This window comes from Drosophila persimilis, unplaced genomic scaffold (genome assembly GCF_003286085.1).
Source record: "Drosophila persimilis strain 14011-0111.01,24,50 unplaced genomic scaffold, DperRS2 tig00000002-arrow-pilon, whole genome shotgun sequence".
NCBI lineage: Eukaryota > Metazoa > Arthropoda > Insecta > Diptera > Drosophilidae > Drosophila > Drosophila persimilis.
In genome coordinates, this window is record NW_020825289.1 from 19,100,761 (window position 1) to 19,120,361 (window position 19,601).

Consider the following 19,601-nt stretch of genomic DNA (forward strand, 5'->3'; position numbering starts at 1 on the left):
AAAAAACAAAAAGCATTGCATGTGCGGCTTATGTACGTCTCCTCTTTCCTTCCCCAGCCCACAACCTGTCATAGCAGCAGCTACAGTTCCCTCCCCCTCCCCCTGCCACTGCCACTGCCACAACTCCTTCTATTCCCCCCTCCTCACTCCTCACGCCGCCTTCTGTCTAACTGCCGCCTGGCTACAGTTGCGGCAAATGAACAAACGCCAAGAAGAATGCGCCTCCCGAAGCTCCGGCTCCTGCAGATGATGCTGCTGCTGTTGCAGAAAAAAAAGCACATTCTGTATGGGGGAGGGGGGGAGGACCAGAACGCGATTGCGGATGCGGATGCGGACGCGGAAGAAATGAAGAGTATGCTCAGGGGGGGCACAAGATGCCACTAACTCAAACTCGGAGCTCGAGGCGGCACCGAAACCTACCGAAAAGCCACCTGAGCAACCTGCAACAGGGACTGGGATTGGGATGGTGCAGAACATAACAGAACAGAATAGAACAGGACAGGCAGGCCGGGACAGCAGTCAGGGCCGCGCAGGACGCGCAGTTTGACTGCCGGAAATGAACATTGGAGTTGGGTTTCGGTCTCTGGCTCCAGCTCCAGCTCCAGCTCTGGGACTGCGAGGACCAGGACGACGACGACGACGACGACGACGCTTCCAGTCTGAGCACAAAAGAAATTAATTTCATTTTTTTTGCCCTCTCTATCGTTCTTTCTTTCTCCGCCCCACTACTATTTCTTTGTTGCTTTGGCCAATGTTTTGTTTTACCCTCAAGTTTGCTGCAACAAAAATGGCAAAGGAGAAATTTCTGCTAAACCAAACATTGATTGTCAGCTGTGTGTGTGTGTGTGGAGGCATTCCCCAGGACCAGACCCAGAGAAAATTGCACTTTGCATGCAGCAAAAAAAAAAAGCTCGAAAAGCACAACAACAGACACACACACAGAAAATATGCCAAGGAGGAAGCAGAGAAGGCTGCGGCGCGGAAGTAAATGAAGATTCGCTTGGGCTATAAACTGTCAACATACACACACACACACACACACACACGCACGCACACACATGTGGAGACAGAGGGCAGCTTTTGAGTTACGGAAATGAAATGTCAGAGAGTGATAGGGAGAGAGTGACCCTCTAGGGAGAGAGCCAACAAACGGGGCTACTCCCATATGTGTGTGTGTGTGTGTGTGTGTGTGTGTGTGGCAGGCCAGTGTCCAGCCTCCCGATCACCATCTCTTTCCCTCTCTCACACTGACATGCTCTTCCGTAGGGGCTAGCGGTTACACGATACGGTTTTTCACCGACGCTTTTCGCTTTTCGACAATTAATTGCATTTTCCCCATCGGGTAACAAACACCTGCCGCCTTCTCGTTCGACCACCGATGCAAATGCCAATATTTTAGCATCGGGCAAAAGAGTTTGGCCGTGGCTTGCACTCCCACTTCCGCGGTGGACTTTTGCCAGCGTGCATTTCCGGCAGTTTTTTTTTTACGCGCTCAACACTTTTTGGTCCACTCTTTGCGCACAAACCGCAACTTCTTGCCGCTCCCCCCGCTCTCTCTCTCTTTGTTTAGTTAACAGTTTTACAAAGACAACAACAACATGACAGAGAGAGAGAGCGAGAGAGACAGCAAGCTGTATGTTGCCTTGCATTTTAATTAAAAATTCTTCAAAATTTGCTTTGTGTTTGCTTCCCCCCAGCCTTTCTCTCCGTCTTAATTTCTCTCTAGGTTCATTTCTCTTTTGGTCTGCTACCAATAATAATACTCTTGTTGTTTGCGTTTGCTATTCCGCTACCGCCGCTGCTGCCGCTGCTGCCGCTGCTGCATGCCACCCGAAAGTAGACCACATATTTTTAATTTGACTGCAGCTTCTGCTGACACAAGGACGAGAGGTAAAGGATGTTGCGGTAGCAACCAGAAAAATGTACAAAAAAAATAGAAGCTTTGAAACCGTTTCCAGGCGACGGCTGCGCAGCTCTGCAGCACTTTGCTACGTGTGATGCACAGTTGCAAGCCCACCTCAGCCCCACCACACCGCACCGCACTGAGCCGCACCGCCTTTCGGTCAGCCATTTGTGTTATTGTGGATTCATTTAATCAAATCAGAGCCAGAGAACGGAACAGGTACTAATTAAGGTAATTAATTTCCAGGCCAAAGAAATATGCAGAACAATTTGCCAAACAAAACATGTGATCAAACATCATTATAAGATTATAAGATGGCATATTTAAAGAAAAGGAAGTAAGAAAGAAAGCCTATCAGGGCCTATCAGGGCAAGAGAAATGCGAGGCCAGTGCCGAAATTACAGATTCTACAATCTATAGATATATATATATTATATATGGTTTGGTAAGAGAGGTATCATTAGAAGTGCTTTAAAGCCTTCTTGAGTGCTTCTAAAGCACAGAGCTTTAAATGCAGTTCCCGTAACATATCATACGTATGTACGTTTCCACCTTAAAGAGCTCTTTAATGGCCCCTCCCTACCCTTCGCACTTGAACTTGCCCGCGGAGAGGGAGAGCAGCATAGGTGAAGAGAGGCGCAACAGTGAAATCGTAGAAGCTCGCTGTCTGCAGCAGCGGCGGCGGCAGCAGCATTTGAAGAAGTTGCGAGAGTGTTATCAAAATACATAATAAAGAAAGGGAAGCCGAAAGCAGACAGCGAAAAACATATGAGAGCAGCAGCAGCAGCTAGCACATTCTGGTGCCGGCTTAAAGTAAAAGCAAAAGAAAACGACACAAAAAATAAGAAGAAGCAAGAGGAAGAGTAAAAGAAGAAGCGGCAGCAGCAGCTGACTGACGAAAATAGTACGCGACGGGCGATAGAAACCAAAGCAAAGAGTCGAATTTTTCGTGTGTGCATACGTATGTGTGTGTGTGTGTGTGCTGTTTGTGTCGAGTGCGAGTGCGAGTGCGAGTGGGTGTCTTCCGAAAGGAAGAAGCGAATGAATGGGATAGAATGAAACAGAAATCAGCCGCTTAAAGCGGCCGGCATTTTTATTATTATTTTATGTTACGTTATGTGGCCTTGGTTCGCCTCTTGCTGGCTCTTATTTTCGCTTTACGCTTTACTTTACTTTACGTTTATTTACATTGTGCGCAGCGCTGGCGCTAGCGTCGACGTCGGCGTCATCGTCAGCGTTAGCGCTGCGCTGCTGGTCTGGGGGGGGACTGCTATTTTATTACTCGGTCACATGAGAGGAGAGCAGCAGCACAAAACTGTCCCCCCCTCCGGTCCGATTCTCTTCACTGTTTTCCCTTTACCTCTCTCTGTCCTCTGTCCTCTTTCCACTGATTCATCGACTTCTTTGGGAGTGTGTTTACCGTTTGTTTTCGCTTTTCGTGGCCTGTACTTTGATCCAGCCCCTCGCCGAATTGCTGTAGGTCCGGAGACTCGACTCCGATTTCGTTTACCATCATTTCCGCTCATCTGTGGTGCGCTGTCCATTGCCTAGTTTCAGGCGCGGACACAGAAAAAGCCCAGCAAGGGCAACGAAAGGCGTGATGCAGCAGGAGGGGGAGGGGGTCTGGGCCAAAGATGCAATTTAAGATCACAAAAAACCAACACTATCCCTTCAGGGGGTTTAAAAATAACAATGGGAGCTAAGAGTAGCCTTCAAACCCCTGGACTGGACAAGCATGAATCACACGAGGCAAAATCATGCCCGATGATCGAACATGACCGAACATGCTTGCTGTTCGAGTTTCTTGGCTTCGATCTCGAAGCCCGAAGTCTTTTCGGGACGTTCGTTAGCCAGCAGTCATTGCCGAAGCTTTTATCGAATTAAACACCGAAGCCCCGAATGTTGGCTCGAGCTTGTTTGACACCGAAGTGCTCGAGCAACAGCTTCGAGGAGTTTCTCTTTCTTTCTAGAAGGCAGCACCTAAGGGACGAAAAGGTGAGCAAGCAATCTTTATCTCTTTTATAATTCGAATTGTGATCCAGAATAATAATCATTCTCGGAACTGAAAAACATAAACTAATTACGAATCCCGCTATGATATGCTACAAAAGAGTCACTGCTATGGATGGTCTGCTTTTAGAAGTCTTGAATTCCAAGTCAAGGCTTCTTCTGGCAGTGGAAGTGGTGGGAAGCGGCTAGCCCTTTTGGGGGCGGGAATAACTGTCAAGGCAGCGGACGGGTAGAGCTGCCGAATGAACCAAGGCGAAAATGGGACGAACGACACAAAAAAAAAAGGAAAAAGGAGGCAGAACTTAAACCTTTTTTCTTTTACATAATATGCCTCACACACACTGCATACATAGTCCATGTACAGGCCACACTATATACACAATTTTGAGCGGTCGGAGGCAACAACAACAATTGTAATCTATATCTTTGCAGCAGTTTAAACGTGGCCAAAAAAAAAGGAAGAAAAAAAGCCAAGAGCTTCCATCTAGAAAGGGACGAAGACGAAGCGGGTTGGGCAGGGGCGGCGGACTGGGGGCTGGGGACTGGGGACTGGGGACTGGGGCGGTGGCATCACGGAATCACTGGGTGCGCCCGCCTGCCGGCGAGAGGTGTGGGATTAGTTGAGAAATAAAACCCGAAGCCAACCCAAAAGGCAGCAACAACAACAACAACAGCAATCGACGGCAAAAAAAAAACTGCTGATGAGTTGGAAACGTACCAAAAAAAAAAAAAACAAAAAAAATCGGTTATTTAGTAGTTGTGTGGGAGGAGGAGGGGTAGGGGTAGGGAGAACGGTTGCCGGACTCTTTTTTTTTTGGGTGTGCTTTGAACAAAAAAAAAAAGAAAGAAAAAGAGAAATTAAAACAAGGGATTTTTCCATTTTGGCACTAGCGCGAGAGGTGGAAAGAAAGAGACAGAGAGAGAGTGAGGGGGGGATGAGAGTTCTTCTGTTTCCTTCTCTTCTTGGGGGGGGGGGGGGGGGGGGGGGGGGATTCCTCCTGCCTCCTGCCAACAAGCTGCTGACTTTTATGTAATTATATAGCATTGTTCAATGAGAGGTGCGGGGGAAGAGGCAGGCAGGACAGTGATTGGTGGTGGTTCTCCCTCTCCCTCTCTCTCTCTCTCTCTCTCTGTCTTTCTCTGTGTGTGTCTTGATGGAGAAAAAATAAATGCAATCGTTTGAAATTTGAATTCCAAGTGGGATTCGTGCAATGGGAGAAGAGGGAGGGGGACAGGAATCGGACCAACGCTGTGGCGCACTATGTGGCAACGAATCGGTGGACGATGGACATTGCAACACCTGGCACACCTTGGACTCTGGGACACCTCCTCCATAGAATCAGATTCTCTATTGTTCAAGTACTTCCTTTTTGTTGTTCCAATTCTAATATATCTTTTCCCTCATATTGTAGACATTTTCAAGGATCCAGCGACACCATTAAATGGTGTCCCCCCCTCTCTAGACATCGAGAAACGGAGCATGCCTCGAGGCTTTAAGCTGCTCAGAAGCTGCGCTCCTCCTTCCTTCTGATGGCCCATAATTCCAGCTCAGAAGTTTATTTATTTCTATTATCTGATTCTGGGCATCCCCCGCCCCCCCCCCCCAACAGCCGATTTGGAGCGAGATTTTTTTTCTTTTTCGCTGACCTGCCGCTCTGACTGTGATTGATGTGGCAAGAGAAAAAAAAAAGAGACCAACAACACACTACAATCGATCGATTAAAGAGGAACAGGTGGGGGGGTAAGCGTAGCGGAAGAAGCACCCTTAAAAAATGCCAAAGAAAAACCAACATAAATAAAAGAAAAAGAAATCAAATGAAACGAAATGAAACGAAACGAAAATGCTGTCCAGTTGTTTTACATTTTCTTGTGATTTTCTTAAGTAAGGCGGGTGGGTGGTGTGTCCATCCCTTAGACCTTTCTCCTGCTCCACCGACGGAGAGCAACTCATTTAAGCACTAAAAAGAAATTAAGAAGTTGCCGTTGCCGTTGCCGTCGTCGTCGTTTGTGCTGCTGTGTGAGTGCACAAATGAATGCAAAAGGAAGGAGAACGAGAACGAGAAAACAAATTGAAAAATATAAAAATCACAGCACGGAAATACCCTGATTACGCCGCTATCTGTGACTGTGTGAGTGCGGGCCCGCGCTGAGGGGAGAGAGAGAGCGGACCCGCTCCTCTCCTCCAGCCCTACAAGGGGCTCACAGTCCCTCAATAGGCTTGTGATAAGCTCAGCCCTCTCTCTCTCTCTCTCCCCGCCCACAATGCATCCGCACCCGCAGCACTCTCAGGCCTTGGACCCACCCCCCACCCACAAGAGGAGGGGGCAGGGGCCCAACAGTTGGACTTGATAACCCGCCATTGTACAACAGAGAAGCCAGGCCGTCGCATAATCGTCGTCAAGCGATTTCTTCCTCCTTTGCCTGGTGGGGGGAGGGCAGGGCAACGGAAAAGAGGAGCAAGTGGCAACTGGGTTTTTGGGGTCATAGTTTGATCCGAGTGCACATCTGGGACTTGGAAAGTCCTGGGAAAGAGAGAGAGAACCGCCTTGGATCTTATCGTTTCAAAAGCTTTTGTTTCTCACATCAAGCTCATCATCATCATCGTCTTTTCGGGTTCCCCTTTCTTCCCAGTCATCATCCCCTACGATCATTTCATGGATTCACTGAGTGCTTACTCGCTCACTCTCCCCTCCCCTCTTCTACTTGGCGAACTTTGGCGCTTCTTGATGTGTGAACTTCTGGCCATCGATTGACCAGAAGACCGACCACCTCCAAGAGCTTCGAGAAACTTTGACGGCCCGGCTGGTGGCCCCCCACTCAAGTGGAAACGCTTCAAGTTCAGCAAACAACATCAAAGCCGTGTGTGGGGGCTGGCTAGGGGGTGTGCAGCTGGATTTCCTCGAGCTAATTGGTAGTATTCCTTTAAAAATGGGTTTTTGGATGCCACAAAAAGGCTGCTACTTTCATGCATCACATCTGTAGAAGCCGATAGATCCCTGTGACTGGTAGAAAACTATCCAGTAATCCTGGCGATTAGACTGCTGCTGCTGTTGCCAAAAAATAAGTAACCATATAGGGAATTGAGAGCACCTGAGATCTGTTCAAAGTTGCTTGTGGCTTGGGGCTCGTGAAACTACTTCTTGGGGCCACCAATTAGCTATTGATACACACACAAAAAAAAAGCCCTTAGAAAGGTGTGCATACATATATAAATGACAACACGCAAACACACACACACACATAAGCACAAAATCCAAGGCAAGTTTTGGGTGCGCCCAATGCTGTGTGTACGTTTTTTTTTTCATTTTTTTTTTTTTGCTTAGGTTATGTCTTGGTTTTGCCGTTATTCCGATGGTCGCTAATTGCCAAAGAGCCTGTGCGTGCAGTCCAGGGTTGGGTGTGTGTGTGGGTGAGGTATATCTAATTAATGGCATTATTTTATGTGGCCTAGCCCTAGAAAATGGGAAAAATCGAACAAGTAAAAGTAGAATGACGACAGAGAGAAACCCCTCAAGAGGTGAGCCACGAAACGGGCTTTCCCTTTCTTGAATTTCGACAACAATTCCTACCTTGATCGCAGACAATTGGGATATTCCTTGGTGGTGGCGCTCCTAAACAGGTCTTTTGGTGGATCGTTGCATTAATGTAGACGCAGTGGGATTTGTATTATTGTTGTTGTTGTTGTTGAGTTTTATAGTTGACAAATTGTAGTAGACGGCGTGACGGAATTAATTTCATACAAAAATTTGATATTTTTACCCAAAACAAATGAGAGAGAAGAAATTATATATGCTTGCAGATGTGTGTGTGTAAACAATAATCGCTGACGGTAACTAACACAGAAAATGAATTATTAATGGTTCTTGAATTTTGTTTGTATTTTAATTGGTTTTGCTCGGGTCTTTCAAAAGAGCAAAAGGGACGCAATCGTTGCGATTAGTAGAGTGTGTGTTGATGGAGAGATGCAGCAGCAAGAGAGAGATGCAGATTTAGTATTCTTCTCCTGCTTCTCCTTTCTTTCGGACTCTGGCGTTTGTATTTTAAGAATGTTTATCAACACGTGGTTCCGATTATATTTGATATTTTTTTAAGCGCTGCAATGGAAATGGAAATCAATGAATCGAGCCGAACACGAGCGATATTTGTTGCCGGCGTAAACAAGAGCGTAAGAGCGCGACGTTCTCTAGCTCGATAGAACCGTAGGCGGGCGAGGCGGTGTGGCGATAACAAATAACGGAGGAGGAGTAGTGCGAAAACACACGCGAATCGCCGGGCAGAAGGAAAATGCACATAAAATAAATACAAAGAATACGAGAAATATTGTATAAAATAATCATAAAACGAAATGGAAAAAAAGAGTAACGCAGCGCTTCTCGCACACACACATACACATACACCCTCTCACGTGCGGGAAGGAATGTTGGCGGCAGCGACTGCGACTGCGACATGTGTTTGACGCCTCGCCGTCCATGGGTGTGTGTGTGTGTGTCTGTGTGTGAGGGAATGCCTTTACTACTACGTAATGCAAAACGTAACGTAGCCCAGAGCTTTTTTTCTTTTGGCAAGTTGAATTTTTTATACGTCTGCATGCCGTACACGGGGTCGTTCCAAATGGAAGGAAGGAACGAAAGGACGGGGGCCGTCTCGTCTGTCTGACTCTGATTTTAACTTTGTTTGCAAAATTCCGTACAGAAGGCGCGAACTTGAACGAGAGAGACGAGGGCGACACACTAACGGGAACGGGTACGGCTACGGGATCGGAACGGATCGGGGCCGGTAGGTAGGGCCAAATGTTTCGCCTGGTTTTTATTTTAAGCACTTTTTTGATTAAGCCAGGAGGGCCAGGCAGGCAGGGGGTAGCAGTTTAATTTGATTTTGCACGATTCGCAGTATTATTTTTTTTCGTAATTTTTAGGAGGGTAATTAGAGGCGGCTGTCTGGCGGTTTGCGGGGCGAGGCGCCCGACAGAGGCACCTTTTGATGTGCTTCCAATTGGCGCGACAACGGGCAGGCGGGCAGGCGGGGATAGACGAATGGCGAACGGAACGACGGTAATTACAGCGGCGGATGAGTGTCCGCATCCACGTCCGAGTCCGAGTCAGAATCCGCGTCCGAGTCCGATCGAAGCGAGGCGAGAGACCCACCGTGTACAAATACAAATGTTGTCTGATTGGAAGACCAGAGCGTGCTGGCAGCATTGACCGTCGCCGCCGCCGCCGCCGCCGACGACGCTGCAGAGCGAGGAGGAAAAAATAAAAAGAAACAGAAGAAAAAGCAACGGTGGCGGCAGCGGCGGCAGAGACGTGTGAGCGAGCGAGCGCTCCCAATACATGCACACACGCAGAGGAGACAGTTACATACATGCGACAGAACGATGAACGATGATGATGAACCGAATTACAAATAAAAAGAATGATGCCAAAAGACGACGATGTCGTCTACGTCTACGTTGACGCTGCGCCGACGACAACGACAACGACAACGATTAGCAGGCAAGGCAAGGAGCAAAAGCACTCGCATACACACATACATATAAGCATATAGCGGCAGCGGCGACGCTGGCAGCGAAAAAATCGGTCGCAATCGGAAAAAAATGCAGAGCAAAAGCAGAGGCCAAGGCAGAGCTCTCCGCTCCAGCTCTCTGCACATAAAAAGAGAAGACGAAAAAATAAAACATAAGCAAGCCGCAACTCTCATACAAACACACACACACATACACACACCCAAGCACAGGAACAGAGAAGTACTCAAGCATACAACAACAACAGCATAAGCAGCAAAGCTGGAAAAAATGAGAAGAAACTTTGAGCCTGAGCGCCAGGCCAGGCCAGGCCAGCCGAAGCAGCAGCAGCAGCGACAGCAGAAAGCGGAGGAAAAAAATTGCGGCACAACACGCGCACCGTGGGCCGCACACGCGCAAAAAGCCCTCGAAACCTTAGTCGACAACAACAATTTGCATTATTGATGAGCTGGCGCACACCCACTGACCATCCCCAAAAAACCCCCCTCCCCACCCCACCATTTCTTAACAAACTTGCGGCAAACTTACCCGCGTGTGTTTGTGTGTGTGCGAGCGAGCGGGCGAGCGAGTGCGAGCAGCGCGACAGTAAGCGATACATACATAAGGCGGTACTCGGTGGAATGCGGCGGGATCCAAGTATATAACACCCTTAGAAAATGACCAACACTGACCAGGACACCGAAATGTACGACGCCTTCCTCCTGGACTCAGACTCCGACTCGACTCGGACAATCTCCATGGGAGAGGCGACGTACGCCCATTAACTGGAGATGAATTCTCATGGCCATGATTTGTGTTCGGGTGTCGCGTAGACGTTGCCGAGGAGTGGGTACGTAGGTAGGTAGGTTCACAGCGGAACCAGTAAAAACAATGGACCAGATGAGCGGAGAGCAAAAAACCAAAAAAGTGCAGCGATTGATGGACACACTCGTCCTCATCCCGCAGCCATGGTTCCCGGTGGAGGTAGCAGTCAGGACATAAGCGAGAACATGCAACATCGATGTAAAAGTGGGTGTGGACATCGGGAATGAATTGGAAATACGAGCTCCTCATCTAACGGCGGCTCCAGACTGCGCCAGAAGGTCCGTCTAATTGGATACTGTTTTAAAGGGGTCTGTGGAAACTAACCTAAGAGCTTATACCCGCCGATTCCCTATGCAATGAATCAATCAAAAAAATTTTATTTTTTTCAATGATTCAATTTTAAATATTAATTAACTCGAATACTACCAAATTGTACTGCTTGAACCACTGTGCGACAAAACAATGCACGTTTCGTGAGCCGCTGAAAAAAATTGCGCTCTCCGGCAGAGCAGAGGCAGAGCGAGAGCCAGCAGGCGAATCCGAAGACAAGAAGCAGGACGAAAAGTTGAACAAGAAAAAAATCATGATGAAACTGGACAGACGCTGCGTCGGCCCCAACCCCAGCCCCAGCCGCAGCCCCACTGCAGAGGCAGGGCGAGCCGAAGAAGCAGGAAGGGGGCGGGAAGGTGAAGGTGGGCCGGCTTCGACTTGGACTGAGAATGAAAGTGTACACGAGTCAATGGGGAGAGGACTTGTCTGAGTGTTGGTGCGGTGTGTGTGAGCTGCGGCCATTGTTGGGGGGTGTGGTGAGGGAGGAGGGGACTCGCACACACACAAACACACAGACAGAACGCGGGCAAAAAAATTTTTTCTTTGCGCTTCACTCAATTTCGATTTTTTTCTTTTATTTTGCCTCCCTTTCGCTCAGGCCAGCAGCAGCTCGGTTCCTTCGAAAAGTTCAAAGTTGCCAGCCCAGCGCCCAGTGCTCGCTCGCTCTCTCTCTCTCTCACTCACACACACTCAGACACATTGGCGACGTGCCGTGGGGCAAAAAAATGCTCAGAGAGCTGTGGCAGCAGCGGTGGCGGCAGCAGAGCAAAAGAAAAAAACAAAAAGAGAAAAAAGTAATTCTGCACAGAAAAATAAAAATTGTTTGCAAGAAAGAATGAAAGAAAAAATCGGAAAAAATGCAAGCCAAGTGGTTGCCGCCCGACAGAGATAGAGTGACAGAGAGGGAGAGAGAAAGGGAGAGTGGGGGTGATGGTTGGGCTGGGTGTGTGCCACCCCATTAACTGGTGTCCACCTCCGTCTCTGTCTTTGCCCGACTCTCTTGCTCTGGCTCTTTCTCTGTCTGTTTCTGTGTGTAAGTGTGTGTGTGTGTTTGTGTCAGTTTCAGCTGCTCACATAGTTGGCCAAAGATAAAGGTGCCGGTACGGTTGGCGCGGGCGCGGGCGCGGCGTCAGGGGGTGTGGGTGTCGTGCCCCAGCCACACATGCAATGAGGCCAAAACGTGGTAGAGCAGGAGAATGGTGGGGGCGAGGGCGGTACTCGGTGGCGACGCATTGGGAAGACCCTCAAGTGTTGGCATGCAGCAGCAAAAAAAATACATAGCAATAAATATAACCAAAGCACATGGCAGAGCAGACACATGCATGTGTCGCAAATAGTGAGGGGGGGCGGAGGGCTGGGGATGCGGGTGGCGGTGGCCTCAACACTAAATCATCTGTGCATGTATGCAATGTATGTGTGTGTGTGTGTGTCCACGTTGACCACGTTTGCTAAAAGCATTAAAGCAGCGCCAGCATTAATTAACGCTTAGCAAAAATCGAATCTAAGCTTAACCCCAAAAAAGTGCAAAAAAAATGCCAGCCAGGTGGCAACGCTGAGTGCTGCCAAAGGGCAAACAATATCCCAAAGAATAGAGTGGAATAGGGTGAGCCTGGCTTTAATTAATTAGCAAAAGAGCAAAGCCATATTTAGGGTGAACCTTGTTTAAATTTTTTTCTACACAATTTATGCAAAACGTGTGTGGTTCCTTGCGTAACGAAACAAAAAGTACATTTGTAAAACAAATTTTGGAACACATCAATGCACATCGTTCCGGAGACTCCAGTCCAGTGACCGGTCCCGTCCCGCATCTGAGGACCAGCAGCGCAGCCATACAACATTTTCAAGGCGAATCAGACGCGCCAAAAAAAATAAAGGGGCCACCGTACAAAAGCAAAAGCAAAAGCCGAAATACGCACCAAGCAAGATGACGACGACGACGACGACGTCACGCACACACATGCAGGCGACCCAACACACACTCTGACAGCGGACAGAGAAGTTGCGGTCGACAGCGACGCACAGCGGACAAGGAAAACACACAAAAGTACAAGGGCAAATACAACAACAAGAGGAACAACTGCGCGAAACAGAAAATAAAAATGGGCGAAAAAGTTGAATACATAAAGTGAGGGAGGAGGAGAATAAGGAGAAGGAGCCACGCGAAACTCCAAGAACATGTGCAGAAACAACGGCGACGACGACGACGACGGCGACTACAACGGCAACGAAAGAGATACAAACAACAAACACAGCCAGCGTCATCGTAGCTGTAGTCGTAAGGCCTCCAATCTCCCCCCACCCCCTCCACTGGCCCACAAACATCAGGAGAATGGGAAAGAGAACGAAAAAAAATCGGCAACTTGTGGAGGTTAAAGAGGGGTTTGGGGGCACAGAGTGAGAGAGAGAGAGACAGCGAGAGAGAGGAGAGGACCGAGTGGTGGGGCGCCCCACACAGATGGCCGGCAAAACTTTTGCAGCGAAAATATAAAAATGGAGCGCACGTCTGTGACAAAAACAACAAGCAAGGGAGAAGGAAGTGGGAGTGGGAGAAAGAGCAGGCAGCATGAATGGGAAGTCGTCTGCCAGTCGCCGCAAGAAGAAGAAGAAGCATTGCCATATGTGTGTGTGTTTGTGTGTGCGTGTGAGGTTGAGGGTGGTGGACCCCTGGACCAACCTTTGAGCCATTTTTTTTTTGCTCAGCAGCGACTTGAGTGCGAATTCAAGAGAGAAGAGAGTCAGCGTAGACACGTTCCATGCAGTGCCGCCGCCACCACTGTACCGCCGCTGTAATGGTTGGTGTCTCGGCTCAAATGGTTGCTGCTTAAATAAGCTAATGTTAGCACTTAACAGCGGTACGGAAATTATGTTAATTGTGGCCAGAACGCCATGAAAGGCAAGTCCTTCAATCTCAATTAACATGGTCAAGAGAAATGTACTCTGTATGGTATAGGAACAACCTATGCGCCCACATAAACGGATATCCAAATCTTTAACCCTTGACGAATTTTATGTATATTAAATCTGTTAAGCTAAGACTTTAACCGATCGATATTACACGTGTCTATGGAATTGCCATATGGAAAATAATCACAAGAACTGCCATATGGCCAGAGCGACAAGTGATAAAGCCGATTTGTAGCGGAGAGAATGGGAGAGTAAGCTGAATATGTGTTTCTATATGTTCTATACAGAACCTTTTTATCTGCAGGCAAATAAACCACCAAAATCGGTTCACTATACCTTTCACTCGACAAAACCTCGATTTGTTCCCCTGTAAAAACCAAACAATAACTCAACAAGCTTTAATTTAATGTCTGCTTTTATAGTATACCTCATAAATTGTATGAAAATCGGAAAAACGGGAAAAGTTAAAGATTGTTCTTCTTGATTGTTTTGTTTACATTGAAGTTGAGACCTCTCGAGAAGGAGAAATCGATCGATCGCCCTGCCCTCCCTGCCCTTGAGCATGCCCCCGTCTGGAATTCAATATCAGTATGTTCCATATTCCATATGGGGTGTATATATGTATCATCTACTCTTAATATAGAGGTGGGTATGGAGGAATCTGCCCCCCTCCCACTAGCGGCAATAGTTAATGAAGCGCACAACACAAATGACAATTAGAATGGGGCGTTCCTCGTCAAATGCAAAGCCCCAAAGCGAGGCATCGACGAGCACAGGTCCCAGTGGGGGTAGGGGTGGGGTAGGGTAGCTATAAGCAAACTGGGGCCAGAGAGAGAGCGAGAGAGAGAGAGTGGTGCCTCCCCACTCCGATAAAAACGACCCTGACAATAATTTCTCCCTCTCTCTAGTATTTTTGTGCTCAATTTAAACAAGAACAATATTTCCGAGGCTGTTTGCTAGCCTGATGTTTGTTGACAAACCGATTAGGAGGCGGTAATTGTGTGTACAGTGCGTTTCGCGTGTGTCAAGCCGGATAAATGGTTTTTAGTTTTAGAGAAGATTTCGGTATTTCATCTAATTATATCATTGGATAATCGGATATTCGAAGACTTACTCAAAGACCATAGAAATGTTCGATACGATAGGAGTTTCGATAATCCAAATCAATAAGGCTTTGCAGATCCTTTGATATATCGAGATATGAAGTTTTGACCGTTTTGGAGCAACTATCGTATAAATAGACATTTCTGTGTTTGGGATTCCATACAATAATAAATGTTAAACGGAATAGAAATAGTTAGTATTATTTTTCTATTCAGGAATTATGAATATTTTAAGAGATTTGAAAAGATTACTACAGATTCATAGATGAGAAAATATTTCCCCAGAAAAGTGAAACGACATGAAAATCCATCTACACCGAAGATGGATTCCTGCAGATGATTTTTTTTATGTTGTGGAGAGTATAAAAGTCTGGAACAATCGAAGAAATTCATTCATTTCGAGCCAAATAAAACTGTTATCAGCTTGTGCATTTTATCTAAATAACTCTGATGGTCTGAAATGGTTTATTATCTTTAGAGCTATTTATGCAGATATGTTCGGATATTGCCAACAATAATATAACCAACAAGTTTGATAAATGTTCAGGAGGTTCAAGAGGAATGGGACAAAGGACGGGATAGCCTAGTAGAAGACGTAGAAGATTATATAGAACTTATATAAGTTCTTCTATAAGATTATAGAAGTATATATTTAGCAATTAAATCACAGGAAAATGCTCTCAAAAGGTATTTTCAATAATACAAATACAAGAAAAGAAAGAAATGAACAAATTTCCATTCGAAATTGTCCCTTAAAGGGGTATATCTTTTATGTATATATTTTATATAAACAGAAGACATAATTCTTTGACGACTTTGGCTTAGATTGATAGAAATAGCCTGTTTACGGTAAGGATTACGTGGGAGACGTAAGTGGTCTAGTGGGGGCAAATGGGGGGGGGGCGTCCTTTCGAATGCTTGTAGGAATATTCGAATAATTTTGCACATAGTAAAAAGGGTTCAAGTTCTCTCCTAAATTCTCCCAGAGTTTTCCGTTAATCCTAATTTCGGTTGAGCGTGAACTCACCTGTAGTTCCGATTCGGTGACATCAATCTCACCGCGGTAGACGAAGTCGATGATTGTTTTCAGATCTGTGAATATGATATCGGCGGGTAGGATGATTGTCGGATGTTTGCACGGGTTCTCGAGCAGAAGCTTTTGAAAGTACGTCGAGCAGGCGGAGAGGACGACCTGGAAAGGGTTGAAAGATTTATGTCACGGCATATCACGGAGGACGGGGACGGGACCTACCTTGTGTGCCTTGAGGGATCCGTGTTCGCAGGACAAGGTCACATCGACAAAGGAGAGATCTTCGCGCAGTTGCTGGAACACGGATGTCATCGTGTTCTGGTAGTTGTTCCATCGCAGGCTAAAGTACTGATGTCCTCGTACGGCAGCCATTTTGCTTGATTCTCTGATTACGTTCCTCCTCGGCTTTCTGTGTATTTTTGCTCCGGTTTGTCCCGTGGGTTCAATGCTTGTTTGCTCCTCAAGCTTCCTCTGTTGTTGTTGAGATGCTGCTGCTGTTGTGGCTCCAGTGACGTGTTCAACACGTCCAAGGCTCAGTGCTAATGCCGGTGCCGGCAGCCCAGCTGGAAAAACACGAGAACCGTCAGGAAAATGTCTATATGTATGCATGTATCTGGCTGGCTGCACAGCACACACCCACAATCCACTTTCATCAATCAATCTAGAAAAGAAAAGAATCTTCCGTTTCGACTTCGTTGCGGAATGAAGTTCCCGATGCAACTGAGACCAGGGACGACGACACACAACCACATGTTGAAGTTGCAAGATGAAGGAATCGTAGCCATTGTGTCCGGGGAGAGCCGAAGACAGGTAGGATGCCTTATCGATGGACGGCGGGGGGGGATATCTGATGGCCTGACGTCTATGGACTTATTAGATATTTATTTCGTTTTTGCACAAATTTCCTTGCAGTCGCAGCACCATCGTTGGGGCACCACACACTTTTGGGCGATTCAGAAAAGTTTCGGTTTTGCGCATTTTCATGTAAAAGGGCTGCGCCGCCAGGCTGGGGCCCGGGAAAAAGAAGAAAACCGAAACCAGTTTCAGTTCAACTTATTTTTTTCAATGGCACGTATTGGGGCCAGGCCAGGCCAGGCCAGTCCAGGCCTGGTCTGTAGTTTGTTGTGTTGTTGGGGCATTGTCGAAAATGTGGAATGTGCAAAGGATGCTGTGCTCCTCCAAGAGGCCCTGCACTGCCGCACAAGCCATACAAATAGAATTTAAGGGCAACGTGCAGCGGGGAGGGGCTCCTAGCCAGACCGAAGCCAAGTTCTCGCTGGAAATGGCAGGCAACCCATGGCGGGCCATAAAGTTCATCCAAAGCCATGCCACAAGAGGTAACTAAATGGGAAACCAAAGGGTTAAGCTGCAACCGCAATTCGGATCTGCTCTGTGGCAAGTTGCATGCCCGAAACAGTGCAATAACCGCAGGAGAGAGCCCAGAGTACATTAATTATAAGGTAGGATCAAGATAGTCGTTGTCCTGCTCTAGCATACGCATAATCCCTGCACCGCAGATCCACCTTTATTTCACATCAAACAAGTTGCCTTTGTCGCCTTTCTCTTTTCACCCACCCCCTGCCAACCGAAAGATGCGAAACCAAAACAAAACGGCGTCAGAAAAAATGTGAAAAGGAACAAGAAACGGTGTTGCCACCCACTCTCAAATTCTCTCTCTCTCCCTCTCTCTCTCTCTAATCAGCAATCGCGTATTACGCGGCCGATTTGTTGTTTGTTGTTTTGTTCCTGTTGCTATAGCTCCTCGCCTTTTATTTTTCTTCTTCTTGTACTACACCAATCGAAATTTCTTTACGGCGGCTCCCTGTTGCTCTTGCACACACACACACACGCACACATCCCACTGGCCGCCTCTTGGAGCCTCCTTCGGTTTCCTTCTGCTCCTTCTCCGGGCCGTTTATTTGGCAAATGGATATTGTGTGTGTGTGTGTGAGTGTCGTGTGTGTGCAGCCTTTTTCACTTTTCATTGCTCTTGAATATTTTTGCTCTTATCCCGTGGCACCCTCTACACACACACAGCCACACAGGTTCACGAGCGTCGGGCGGCGGCACCTTGGTCTCATCTCGTTCTCCGCTTAGGCCAATAGAACAATCATAACAACAGTCATTGCAATGTTGAAAACCAAGTCGAGCAATTGCAATTTTGTCTTGAGGCCCATATTTGTTTTGAATTTTGCTAGATAGATCAGCTGTGTGTTTAAACTATTTTTGAGCAAACGTAATAATGGCAAGGCACGCTATGCTAAAACGATAGACGCGATTGAAGATTGAACCGAAAAATAAATCGTGTACGTGTATAATTCTGAAAATAATATATTCGAATATTCGTATGAAAAAATCATATTTGACCCACTGTACCTGTTTCGGGCAACTTCGGTTTCGTTGCGTCTCTTTGGATATTAGTGCATGAGCAAGCGAGACAGCTGTTTGGTCGCTTGGCCGCTACGAAGAAGCAGCACAAGACAAATGACAGCGCGCTGCGGAATGAGTGAGTGAGAGGTGGTGTGGTGGGCGAGGACAGAGGACAGAGACAGAGGCGAAGAAAATGGATTTTAAACATTTTTGTTTTGATTATTATTGTTCTTGTTCGTCGCAAAACTTTGCGAAGCAGAATAGACGAAGAGAGTGGGTGAGTGAGAGAGCGAGCGCGCACGAGAGCGGGAATCGAATCAAAAGTGCAAGTGGCTTCTGGTGGTAGGGGACGGGGGCTGCGGCTGGGGGCGTCACAGTGCCCCCTCGGAGTGTATGTAAATGTAATGCTGAACAAATTTTATTTGCAATTGAATCCAATTGAAATTGTCCTCCTCTTCATTCAGTTTTTTCGTTACGTTTCACAAATATCTCGGCCTGCGCACTGCCCGCTTTGGCGAGCGCCAACTCTTATTTTTAGTTTTGTTGTTTCTGCTGCCGACTTACCTTTTCGCTATTTATATTTTTGCGTTTTGCGCTTATTTCGCTGCTGCTGCTGCTGCGGATTCTGCTACTGGTATTGCTGCAATGGGTGGGACGAGCTCATCGCTGCCGCCAGCGTTCAATTTGTTGCTCTTTTGCATAATTTGCGAGCGCACGCAATACGTCGACGGAATGCTGTGCTGCGTTGTGGGTGCTGTGGGTTTGCCGCCTTCTCGCTAACGTATTACGTAGTCCTAGTGCACGGCGATCGTAGTAGCTGTAGCTGTTGCTCACACACACACTCTAACACATACGTGTTTACCGCCAGTTCTTTTGGTTTATTAATTTTTCGTTTTATTTGTATTTCTACACGGTTATTGCTAACCTTTTTCTCTACGCTTCTATTCTACACTGTTCTTACTCGCTCACTCGCTCGCACTGACACTCACACACGCGCACGCACGCACCGACCGTCAGAGCGATTGGTTTTTCATAATTTGCAAACTTAATTTATTCTTTTTGGCTGGCCATGCTCATTGCACTTGCTGTTGTTGCACTTTGCTCGTTTCATTATTTGATTAGCTCCAGTTCCGAGTTCGCCTTCGTTTTCCGCACTTTTTCCGCAACGCACAGCCCAGAGAGGACAAGGAATTTCGGTGGCAAAACGGAATTTAAAACAATAATTATTTTTTCAGCTCGTCGTTCATCGCGCAGTGCTCGTGTTCGCCATTTTCGTAAGAGGCTGCCAGACTGCCGGAACACGGTTGCCTAGTCACATCATTTGATATTGATACTTTATTCATTTCCACACGTATTTTAATTGATTTATTGCCTCGTTAAGAGTTCATGTTTCACTTGAACACATTTTTAGTTAATCAAACACGATTATAAATCAAGCATTTATGTCGAGACTTGTCCGAGGTGGCAACGCTTTATCATTTCTCTTTTGCCTTCCATTTATGACACTGTTTGTCTCGCTCACACTTGCATGCAATTTCGCATGATATATGATAAAAAAAGGTAGGGCTAGTGCTGCCAGACCGTGCCGAGGCAGACAGCGCCACCTACAAAATCAGACTAGTATGA

General features: G+C 47.0%; 1 protein-coding gene across 2 annotated transcripts in view; it reads right to left on the reverse strand.

The window, feature by feature from the left end:
- The window catches only part of LOC6592808 (broad-complex core protein), a 47,153-nt gene extending 27,936 nt beyond the window's left edge, over positions 1-19,217 (reverse strand). The window contains exons 1-3 of one of the 2 annotated variants that reach the window (XM_026986892.1): positions 18,540-19,217; positions 15,828-16,168; positions 15,603-15,767 (exon numbers count right to left, since the gene is read on the reverse strand). In XM_026986892.1, coding sequence (XP_026842693.1) covers positions 15,603-15,767; positions 15,828-15,977 — 315 coding nt within the window. In that variant the 5' untranslated portion in view covers positions 15,978-16,168; positions 18,540-19,217. Of the gene's footprint in view, positions 1-15,602; positions 15,768-15,827; positions 16,169-18,539 lie in introns of those variants that run through there. The other variant, XM_026986893.1, reaches the window with a different exon arrangement.
- Between the last annotated feature and the right edge of the window lie 384 nt (positions 19,218-19,601).